This window comes from Nilaparvata lugens, chromosome 14, assembly GCF_014356525.2.
Source record: "Nilaparvata lugens isolate BPH chromosome 14, ASM1435652v1, whole genome shotgun sequence".
Lineage (NCBI taxonomy): Eukaryota > Metazoa > Arthropoda > Insecta > Hemiptera > Delphacidae > Nilaparvata > Nilaparvata lugens.
Window position 1 is genome coordinate 12,639,226 of NC_052517.1, and position 12,807 is coordinate 12,652,032.

At 34.4% G+C, this 12,807-nt stretch overlaps 1 protein-coding gene across 3 annotated transcripts in view; it reads left to right on the forward strand.

Annotated features, from left to right (window-relative positions):
* The window catches only part of LOC111050932, a 204,077-nt gene that overhangs the window by 70,618 nt on the left and 120,652 nt on the right, over positions 1 to 12,807 (forward strand). For all 3 annotated transcript variants that reach the window (XM_039440771.1, XM_039440772.1, XM_039440773.1), the window contains 2 exons: positions 10,448 to 10,622; positions 11,688 to 11,868. In XM_039440771.1, coding sequence (XP_039296705.1) covers positions 10,448 to 10,622; positions 11,688 to 11,868 — 356 coding nt within the window. The remainder of the gene's footprint in view (positions 1 to 10,447; positions 10,623 to 11,687; positions 11,869 to 12,807) is intronic.

The following is a 12,807-nucleotide window of genomic DNA, read 5'->3' on the forward strand; positions in this document are numbered from 1 at the left end:
GACTTGAAAGTTATATACTTTTTAGAAAAAGACTTACAAAGCTGCTCAAGAAAAAAGATAAATATTGTATGTGACCGTAACACACAACTATCACCTGGTTAAAGTATGTGTATATGTGTATATCATTTTTTCCTGAATTAAGAGTGCACTCCTAAAGGATTAAAGATGTTGAACCGGCAAGATGTTCTACTGATTCTATGTAATATACAGACAAGATATGAAGGATGTTGAGAGAAATAATATTATACTCTAATTAATGTTTCCACGTTTTTAATTCCTTATTCAATGATCGCTTTATCAAATTGATCAGCATTGAGTAATGAATTACAAAAGAGCCAGGGAAAGCATGTTAATTTTCAATAAGAGAGCAACAGTTATTCGATGAGCAGGCTCTTACAAAATCGATCATTCTGAAAGATCCAGCCGTCCAAAAGTATTGAATTTCTAAAAAAATTGAAGATAAATTCTTGTATTAATCGTAGGGGATGTCGATGGTACTGGAAAGTTATGTACTTTTTGAGAAAAAGACTTACAAAGTTGCTCAATTTAACATTGAAAAGATAGGAAGAATATACTTTTAGAGCACCAATGACGTCACACCGACCAGCTGGTTTGGATTTGTCAACGCGCATCTTTTCGTGGCTAGTACCTTGTATTCATTCTGTATACCTTGTATTTTGTATACCAGTACCTTGTAGGTACATTGGATCACGGTATTTAGATGAAAACGGTAGGGGTCATGAAATGTGTGCGCAGTGGCCAGCCAGCTAGATTGCGTCATCGCCACCAACCGAGGTTTTAAACACCTATTGGCAATTTATGAAACTTATTAGTTGACACCAGATGATTGTATCTAAAATGACGTCAGCGACACCAGAAATTCATCACAAACATGCGCGTGACACCTACCGTCTTCTTCTATATACCGTGCATTGGATAACACCTACTTTTTTCCCAACTCTTCTTTTTCTTCTGCTTCTCCTTCTTTGTCATCTTGTTCTTCTTTTTCTCCAAATTAGAGAATTCTTAATATTTGTCCTTTCATATTGAGTGATAGCTCATTTTACTCAGCTCTTCAAGGCGGTTTCAATGCATATTTCGGTTGCCTGACAAAACCTCACTAGTACCTCTAACCTCACCAGATAGGCTATGTATATTTTAATGAATTGCACTGTTGACTTATTTATTACACTGTTGAAGTATTTTTGGAGCAATCCCATTCCAAAAAGTTGAGTTTATAATCATTTCATTAAAATACACATGTCTGGTGAGGTTGGTCGTGGCGAAGGCATGCGTTAGGGTTAGATAAGGTTCAATCAGGTAACCGATATGCATTGAACCCACCTTGAAGAGCTGAGTAAAATGAACAAATTATTTAATGAATGTTTATTTCCCAAAAAAAAACTACAAGATCAATTACACAACATATTAGATAAATTACAATAAATTACATACAAAACCTAGTTAGTTACAAAAAAAATTTATAATGTGTCCTCTATTCTACTTGTTTAGTTTTTTCTGTGTGGAAATTGACCTACTCCACTATGGCATACCATGTTCTAGAGTAAAATGAGCTATCACTCGAATTGATAAGATAAATGATATTGAAAATTTTTCTCAAATTTGGGACCCCACATCTTTTTGGACAAAAAAAATTAATAAGCTCAATTGCTACCATACATAACTTGTAGGTTCCGAATATAATAAAAGAGAAAATTCCGATCCACCTGTACAGACAATAGGGATGTCATAATTCCAAGTTCCAACACAAACGGCAAGTTGCACAAAAGAAAATGTAATTTAATTAACATAAGATGACGTCATCATACAGAGCTGAACAGGGAAGTGGCTGCAGTGGCTCCATTAAAGACGTCATCTCATGGTTTGATTTTCTTTTATACAACTGGCTGATAGAATTTAATTTTTGGTTCTCCGTTCCTTGCGATGTCTGTAAGGATTCTTCCAATAGGCATGATTGCAGTATTTTCTTTCGATTGAATTTATTGATAATACATAATTCTCCAAGCTGATAGGCTGAGTGCAATTGATTTGTTGATGCACTTCATAGATTCAATTTATGATTTTTAAAGTGACATTGGAATTTTTTTTCATTGATTTTTATTGTTAGCTTCATTAGTAATTTTGGAAGCTATTCTTCCAATAAGCTAGATTTCTTGTTTCAGGATTTGTTTCAATGTATAATTCATAGCTTTTTAAGTTTGATTAATTGTTTCCATCTATTTCAATTAAACTAATCTTTCTCGAAGAAAGAGATCATCACACTAAATGACACATTATTTTAATTTATTCTTTGGAAAAAACAACAGCTGAAATACTTTTTTGATACGTTTTTCAATAAAGCATTCAAAGCTGCAATTTTCAAAAAAAGTTGTTCACAATAAGAAGGTTAGAACCAAAGAAGAGGTAGAGTTTGTAATCTAATAATATTGTATGTGCTAGAACCCACTACAATGTGCATTTTCCACAATTGTTTCACATGTATTTTCATGTGATTTTCTAGAAAGTGAATATAAGATACTGTAGCTATTCTCTATCTATGAAAATTGTTTATATTGAATATAACAGGAATTATTATAAAATAAATGAAATAATAAACAAGAATAAATTGTAGAAATAAAAAAAATACTGAAATTCAAAAACCATTTTTAATTTCAAATTATTATGGGGGTTATTCATCCACTCATCCATGTGTAATAAGTTAATTTATTATAGGTAATAAATTTAATTAATGCAGAAAGTATTTGTTCAATTCTCTCATTACTCACAAAGATGTAGGAAACTAGAATACAAACAAAAAATAAATATGAAATCCACTTTCAAAAATGAGCAAGCCTTTTTTTGTTCACATTCTTGAAAGAATAAGAATAAGAATCTATATTATCATAGACATTGTTAACAATGCATTGATAAATGTCAAAAATAGGTACTAGATATTACATAATACAATTAATATATACAAATAATATTAGCCTACAAATATTTGGTCCAGTCAATTACATGAAATTCTTGGATGTTATATAAACTTTCAGCTTTCAGTACAGTTTTCAATTTCCTTTTGAAGAATGTAAGAGGCAGTGCCTTAATTTCTAGTGGTAATGAATTGTACAGTTTAACAGATGTGTACAGAAGATTTTTTTGTGAAGTTGTGAACCTGAACTATTGAACTCTGATATTATTCCTATTTCTGGTTTCATATCCATGACAGTCACTATTTAATTTAAAAAAATCCAGATTACTTAACCAACACTAAATAATACATACAAAGAATAGACAGTTAATATTCCCAATTTTGTGAAAAAAGGTTTACAGTGGGTCTTCATATCAACATTACAAATCAATCTAATTGCTTTCTTTTGGAGTATAAATATTTTTGAGACATGAGTACTAGAGCCCCATAATAGTAAACCATAGGACAGTAAACTCTGTATTTGAGAGAAATACACATTTAATAATATATTAATATCTACAGTTAACTTTAACCTTCTCAGCAAGTACAGTACCTTTGCTATTTTTTTCACTAATTAATTCTGCATATGTGGTTGCCAATTAAGTTTGGGATCAAGAACAATACCTAGAAATTTTAAAGGTTCAGTCCCTACTTCATTTTTTGAATTTCTATTATAGGTGAACATAATAATTACTAGCACAACAATCATTAATGAGTAGAGAGCTATCAACTAGACAATTTTGTACACCTGCTTCGGATTTACAACTAACTTTGAGACCGAAATCATCAGCAAAGAGAAATCCTGCTTTATCAGTGCCTTCTATATTACAAATTATGTTGTTAATATATATATTAGGGAGTATTGATCCAAGTATGGAGCCTTAAGGGACCCCATAATGAACCTTTCTGCCCTTAGAGAATTGACAATCTTTGTAAACAAACTGGTTGCGGTCCTTTAAATAGATTGATTTTGAATTGCAGCCATAAGAAAATTTTTCAAATAGTATGTTATGCTTAACAGTATCGAAAGCTTTAGACATGTCATATGACCTAAAACTAACAGATAGACCCTTCTCCAAATCATCAAAAACACTATTAATTTAATAAAATTGTTACTGCATTGCTAGTATTTCTACATGGCCTGAAACCAAATTGTTTTTTAGTAAAAATACCAAAGTTTTCAAAATTATTTGAGATCTGGTCTTGCATATAAATAAATAAATTATGGCCTCAAATACTTTGGATATCACAGGTACAATTGTTATTGGCCTGAAATGAGGCCTGATTATATTGGCCTGAAATATTGGCCTGAAGTTTTTCTTATCACCTTTTTGTTATCACCTTATGTTATCACCTTTTTCTTATCACCTTTATGTAGCCTACAGGTATTACCTTAACGTTTTTCAATACACTTGGAAAAATGCCCTTGTATACTAAAGAATAATTAAAAAGGTAACTCAAAACTTCACTTATATAAGGGGCAGATATTTTTAAGACCTTAGAATTAATACCATATATATATCTAAAAAAAACTTGAATTACTAAGACTACTTATTTTCTGGTACACATAATCTGCAGTAACAGGTTGGAAAAATATTTTACCATAATTATGAATCACTCTGTATAGTAAGGACCTCAAGTTCCAAATTTCAAGTCATTCCGTTAGTTGGGAGATGAGATATCATGTACACAGACACACATACACTCATACATACATACACACACACACACACACACACACACACACACACACACACACACACACACACACTCACACACTCAAACACACACACATACATACAGACCAATACCCAAAAATCACTTTTTGGATTCAGCGGACCTTGAAACGTACAGAAATTTAGAAATTGGAGTACCTTGATTTCTTTCGGGAAGCAATACTTTCCTCACCTGTGGTAATAGGACAAGGGAGTAAAAATATGGTGGACTTGATTCCTCTTTATACAACCTTATCTTTCAACTTCAAATTCTAAGTAGCATTTTCATGGTTTTACGGAGGAGAAATAATAGGCTTTGATTTATTAACTGATAATTCTAAAATAATATTGTGAAAACATGATATTTCCATTGATGGATTATTATTCAGTCATTAGTGATAAGAAAAACACATACAGTATATTGATGGAGTTTCTACTGGTCCCTATCTGCTTTGCAATTTACACAAATTTTCCCCGCACATGACAAGCAGATTGGCTTTTTGCAAATGCAGCAAGGATATTCAGTTCTTCTTCTCAGGCAAGGTGGGCACGTGTAGCAAACTTCTCTATTCTCAAAAATCTCTACTTCCATTTCTGGGGTTGGTTCCTGGATTTGCACTATACGCTTGATGGCGAGTTTCATCTCCTCATTAATGTGATGTCCTCTATCCAGTCTTCTCTGCAGCAATGGAGATACGAGTGATTTAGCTGGACTTTCCATGAACTTCAATCTGTCAGTATAAGGAGTCTTTTAGTATGAATTGTACGGGATAAATGCATTGATACCAGCAGATATATTTATCAGTGCAAAAAATTGCCATTGGCCACCTTTGTGACCGACGTTGTGATGAACACATCTGGTCGACCGTGTCAAAACCTCCTTTTGTTCTGTTGTACTCTGCTATTATCTCCGGTTTGTTGATGGTCTCGCCTGTGCTTGGTCCATGATGCATTGAAGACACCAGAATGACATCCTTTGACTTTTCTGGTATATAAGATAATAGAGTTTTATTTTCAGTATAACCATACAAAGTCTCGTTCTCTTCTCTGAGTCTGTTGGGAAGGAAAGGCGGTGATATTCCATATATAGAGGCGGTTTTATTTCATTTTTTTCAATGTTCCTACATATGTCATGCCTTTCCTACATAACTCTTCAACAAGCTCTATAGAGCTGTATCAATTATGAGCAGTGATGCTCCTATGTGAATTTTTTATTGCTGCAGACAGGCGAATTACAGCCTGAGTAGGTTTCAGTAGTCGTTTTTGATCTTTTTCTGATAGGTCACTACCATCACTCCCTTTTCCAGTATATATATATATATATATATATATATATATATATATATATATATAGGCACTGTAGATGCTCTTTGTTTTTGCATCTGTCAGGCATTGAATTCTCAAACCACCTCTGAAGGAAACCACCATTTCATCTACACAACAAGATGCACCCACAGTGTAGCAAAGCTGGCTGTTCTCAATGAATTTATAAAATATTTGTTTTTGCATCTGTCAGGCATTAAATTCTCAAATCACCTCTGAAGGAAACCACCATTCCATCTACACAACGAGATGCACCCACAGTGTAGCAAAGCTGGCTGTTCTCAATGAATTTATAAAATATTTTCGAACTGCAGCCTCTTTCATTTTTTTCTATCATCTCAGTCATCTGGGTTGTCAAATCTGAAGACATGCAGAGGAAATAGAAACCCTTTTTCTGTCATAGTGCATCGGAAAAGTTGTCCGCCTGTTCTGTCAGTGGCAAACAGATTATTCAATTATTCATTCCTAGATTTGACCACTGCACTTCAGATGAGTAAACCAATGAATCCATTCAATTGCACATATTCCGCTCTTAGCACATATTCCAGGTCTTGGTCACTGTGATCTATGTCCTCCTTATCGATGTCCCGTCTGAAATATCAAACAATAAGTCTTCTAGTTCAGTAGGGTTCAAGGCTTTCTGGTCACTAGCTGTAGGTTTGCTCCTCTTTCGTTTTCCACGAGAAGTTTAAGGTTCCAGCTTCATCATGGAGAGGTAAAATTACGATAATATGTCTCTACATTCACTACAATATGTCTACAATAATACTATACTATAACTTAATGAAAAATAATTGGGGATAGGCACATGATGGAATTATAAAACGACTTGGGTAATGCAACAAAAGTAACACATTCACTACAATACGTCTCGGAGACCACGGCAAAACTAACCTAGTAACCACAAAGCGTCTCTCAGACCACGATTCGGGAATAGCACGCCAAGTTCACTCAGCTTGATGATGACTCATCAAATCAAATCAAATCGAATCAAATAACTTTTTATTCACAAAACATAATACAAATTCATGAAATTCATTAACACATTCAACAGTGAATACTCTCCACAGAGACTTGAGTCTGTGAGTGGAGAGTGAGTTCTTTCAAGTTGATTGACATTATGTTCTCATGTTTTGTACATATAATTAAAACTATTTCAATTGAATCAACTAACATTCATCAGCAAATCGAGAATATGAATTGCACACAATGAAATTCCATACTGGTAATAAGTATATATAGACAAATATATAAATAGTAGCTTAAAGGCTATACTTAATCATTATAAATGGCGAATTCACTAAGTTCTGAATAAGAAGGCGGATTGAATCAGTTGCTCTGCAGCATCCCTGCCAATTTCTAATAACCATCTACTCAAATGTTGCTTGTAGGTGTTAATACTGTAATTTTCAGACTGTTTTAAATGATTGGGAACGTTTCTATATAATATATGACATATGTATTTACTATTATTTTTAAAGCAGTTATGTAGGAGTCGGGGATGAGTAGTACCAAAGTAAATTAGATTTCTTGTATTATGAGTATGAGCTGAATTATTGATAATGAAGTGTTTGTTGTAGTATATGTAATTCATTAAAACACGTAAGTAAAGCTGTCTAATATTAAAAACTTGAAACTCTTGGTAAACAAGATAAGATGGGTAGCGATTGTCTCGCCTGAGACATGTCTAGATGACTGCTCGCTGTGCCACCGCCACCGGCTCCAAGGCAAACGAGGAGGCTCCACCCCAAGCTATGACACCATACATAAGAACTGACTGGATATATGCGTAGTATGCCACCCGCAGTTGAGGACCTCTTTTAGCTGTCTGAAGGCATATATCATTTTGCGCACTCGCTGCTTTAGTGAAATAGCTTGTGGAGCCCAGCTTAATTTGTGGTCAATCAGAATGCCCAGGTACCTGTACTGCTCCACTCGCTGCAATACCCCACAGTCACACGTAGTGGACTGATAGTCATCACATGAGTGGAGCCTGAGGATCTCCTGGACTGGGCTACTGTTTGATTTGAAATAAATAGGCAAATACTTAGTTTTGTCAACATTCAGAGTAAGTTTGTTCTGATCGAGCCACTTCCTGACACCAAAGAAATCCTTGGTAGCCTTACTGAAAGCATCCTCCCAGGTAGTCCCAAATGATACAACTGCAGTGTCGTCTGCAAAGAGAAATATCTTGCTATCTAGGGGAACTTTACCGAGGTTATTGATGTAGACCAGAAAAAGCAAAGGGCCTAGTGTGCTTCCCTGAATCACACCGTAATCTACATTATACATATCACTGGAAATATTATTAATACAGGTGGTCTGTTTCCGTTCATGTAGATAGCTTTGAAACCATTGCAGTGTTACACCTCTGATCCCACAGCATTCCAATTTCCGCAATAGTTTTGGTCGGTACACAGCATCGAATGCCTTGGCAATATCAAGGAAGGTAATAAGTACATTATTACCTTCGCCCACCTTTTGCACTATTTCGCTGGTGATATCGAACAGAGCATTTGATGTATTCTTGTTTAATCTGAAGCCATACTGATTGGAAACTAACAAATTATTTGATTCTAAATAAGACTGTAATTGAATTTTAACAATTTTTTCAAGAATTTTGGAAAATACACTTAACATGGAAATGGGCCGAAAATTATTGATTGAAGATTTAGAGCCGGATTTAAAAATGGGAATGACCTTGGCAATTTTGAATGCATTTGGGAATTTGCCTGTTCGGATACTTTCATTAATAATGTGGGAGAGAGGCTCGATCACAGCATTTATGTGTTCTTTAATAAATTTAGTATGGATGCCACTAAACAAAGTGGTAGAAGACAGGAAGGTAGCTGGAGGGGGAAAAAATCAGGATTGTCAATAACAGAACTCTGTGGGTTTGAATTTCCCTCGTGGTCTGATGGACCACTTGTAGTAACTAAAAGGGTTGAGATTCCGATTTGATTAGATAACTCCTGTTGATGATGAAAATATAAGAATATCATACTGGTTAAGACATAACAATAGGCTTCTGTATCAATTATAACAATAATTTGTTTGTATTAGGCTAGCCACTAATGGTGGGACATGCATGTTTATGTTTATCATGTGCATGTCAGTGGCTAGCTTGATAGCCTACATACAAATTGTAAAGAATGAGTATCAATAGTAGCCTGTTTATCATGCATCATGTTTGTCATGCATTTTTTTTATCAGCGAGAAGCTTCTAACATAAATTGAAAACCAATAACAATAAATAAATCACTGGAAAATGACAAATCATAATAATAGAAGAATAATAAATTCAACCTCAAGTAGAGCAGCAAAGAGGAAATAATTGGAGGAGGTACACATACCTAGCCTCAAATAATCAACAATGTATGAGACATGTGTATCATGCATGTCCTATGGTAAGTGGCCAGCCTCAAGGTGCATAAGCATACAGAATTTTGGGCGACATGTGCATTCCACTTTCCATGAGCTGAAATCATGCTTATTAGGTATATCTGTATTTTGAAGTGAGATGAAAGAAATGGTGTCAGTTCCACATAACTTATTCCAAGCTAAAGTTTCAATGCACATGAGGCATAAAATATAAGTTGTATTCTCTTAGGCATCATCATAAGTTGTATTTTATGATGAATCATCATTAGTGGTCTTATCTGGTTAGACTCTAATGATGATGTATGGAAAATCGCATCAGAAGTCATGCAGGGTTTTCTTTGGAGGACGCTGGAGTACACATTTGTTGATATAGATACAGCGCATGAAGATAATTATTATATAGTTTCAATGCTGAAGAAACGATCTCAATTCCATGAATGTGAGGTTCATCTGTATTCCTTGCACAAAAAGAGTTAAAATGGAATGAAATTTGAAAAAAAAAATAGAAAAAACGCTCTTTTGTGCATTTGATAAGGTTATAACTAATGAAATATGCGTTTTAGAGGAAAATTTAATGTAACAAAATTTGTAGAGGAAGATTTCTGAAATATTCTTGTTTGAAAAAATGATTGAATATTAGAAATTTTGGCTGTCAAAAAAATGGACTTACGCTCCTCTATCTCCGAGGTAGAGGATTTGGCTAAGATAAATTATGTGAAACTCACAAGATTTCTTCCATTTCAACTCGATCTGGAGAAATTCCTTAACATCTTTGACCATAGTGTAAAATTTTTCTGTATCCTACTGTTTCTTTACAGATACTGATGTAATAAGAATGGCATCAGCTTATGATAAAAAGTGGAATTTTACGTGTTTTTAAAGCATGAGTCTATGAGCTTCAATAACTCCACATGCAGGTCAATCGAAATCATGACTTGGGCTACACTGAAAGCTGAATGCGTTCATATCTTAGTTGGTATTGTATCTTGTCAGATGTGGCTGTGTATTTTCATTCAACAGTTATGAGATAGCCAATTATGAATTTATTTATAATTTGCAGAACATGTGTGAAGAATGATGACAAAGATACGCAACGGACTTCATGGATGAAGACAAAAATTCGTGTTAATAAAAAAAGTACTTCATTTATATCAATATGGCCTTTGGTAGATCGGAAAACAGAAAAAAAACACATTCTTCATGATTCATATGAGATGTGGTCCTGCAAGAACCAGGTCAGTTGAAAACTCATGTTTGAATTGAGATCTTTCCCAATATTGACAATACCTACTCACAAACTCCATCACAACAATTAGCAGAGAATTGATGAAAATGTAGGTTTTGTTAACACGAGGTTTCGGGTTCAAGCCCCAGCTGGCTAATATATTCTTTTTGGGCAACTCTTTTGTTTTGAATGACTCTGATGTTAAACTATTTTGGATATAATCATTGACTTTATTGCTGGATTGACTTTCTTCATCCAACCCCTCGTCACTATAGTCCAAGGCATATTACTTTGCTCTCTTTCCTGAAGACAGGCTGGATGTTCTTTTCTCCACTGATCACTCTCACTACCTAACAGCATTCTCCCTACTTCTGTGTCAGCATCCAGCATGCCTTTTCCTGTCCCCATACCTCTCTGTTCATGCTACAAACTGTGGAAGGGAAATCGGTTCCCCCTCTACATATAAAGAGTAATCCTCTTGGACTTGACTCTCATCTGAAGGAACGACAGGTCATTTCAAATACTTGAATTACGCAATAGCAGGCTGATTAGATCAAGAATCAGAACGCTATATCATAATTTCATTATTTGGAAGTGATTATTGACAAGCAGTTTGTAATGGGAAGAAACAAGTTCAGTGACACTCTGTGGAGAGTGTTAGGATTGTAGTATCATCTCATGCGTTCAGGAGGCACCGACCTTTCAAGCCATGTATGAAAAGTGAAGTGTCTCCCGTTGGCAGATGCATGGATCACCAACATTTTATCACCAGCTATTGACTTCTTTTATCACAAATTTACTTCACAAGGCTGCTGTGGAAGAGCTTCAACTTAACCTCAACTCTGCTACCATACTGTGCAGTGTGCAGCATACTAAGGCAATTTCTAAGCTGTTCTGCTGTACTAGATAGGCTAACCTTACAAAAAACTGATTTTTATGATGTATATTCATGCAACTCCCTTGTTTTTTGTTCAAATTGATAAATAAAATAATATGTAAAGCCTTCAAAGTGAATTTGTTTGTGTTGATCATTCTCAGTCTTCTGAAAATATTTCCCATTTACTTTCGTTTGCAGGAATTCGAATTCTACAGAATAGTGAATAAAATGCTTATGAAAGAGAACACTCGTGTATATTATCATCCAGATGGAGTGGAAGTACAAAGATTGATTCTCCTTGATGGCCAAAAATTTATTCAAATAAAGAATGAGAGATTCTTAAGAGAAAGAGAAGAAAAGAGGGAAGCAATTGAGTACAGTGAGTTGAAGATTATTGTCAATGAATCTGATTTATGTTTTTTCCCATGGAAAAACACAATTCATAATGACTCAGTCGAAGATAAGGTTCTTCTGTGTTTCTAAAGCTGTGTCCACACTAAATGAATGTTCCACATTCATGTTCTGCAAACATGTTTGTTGAGAAGCTCACGGACAAACATTTTGTGAAATCATTGTTTGTCAATAAGAAAATTACTGTTTTTCTAAACATTTTCAGTGTTGACAGCTGTAAAAAATAACCTTTTCTCCCCACTCACAAATATTTTGTTTGGTGATGCGTCCACCCTGGCCACAGCCCCACAGGCAAACATTGTTTGTAAAACATAGAAAAATTTGCTCAAACTTTTTCAACAAACATGTTTGTTGAAACATTTGTTCAGTGTGAACATGGCTTGAGTAACTATTTAAAAAAATACGGTTACTTCTATTGATAATTAAGGAATTGATTTGAAATTGATTCATTCATTAGTTAATGGGATTTTGCAACAAAGTCTATAGAGACTACCTATTATTTCATCAATACATTATCAATAATCTTCACCAAAGTTGGGAGTTCTGATCAGAAGATGTGAGATTGTTTGGTCTTGAACCCACAACTCCAGAGAAAAAGGGTACAGATTCAGGGGACATTATGGGGTATCTAGGGGGCGGTTACAAACGGGAGATTTAAGATTGGAGTGGGTTATGAATAAGGAAAGGTGTAGCTTATGAATTGATAGAGAATAGGAGATTTAAAATAAGAAATCAAAAAAGAATAAGACTAAAATTGGAGAGAGGAATTATTGTAGAATTGATCTTGAATGAAATTTATTTTCCATTACTATTGAATATTTAATATATATTTGATAGTTGTGAAATTTATTATGAAACTTAATTCAATCCGATTAAACAGTTGGTGTAGAGTTGATAGCTATGGTAC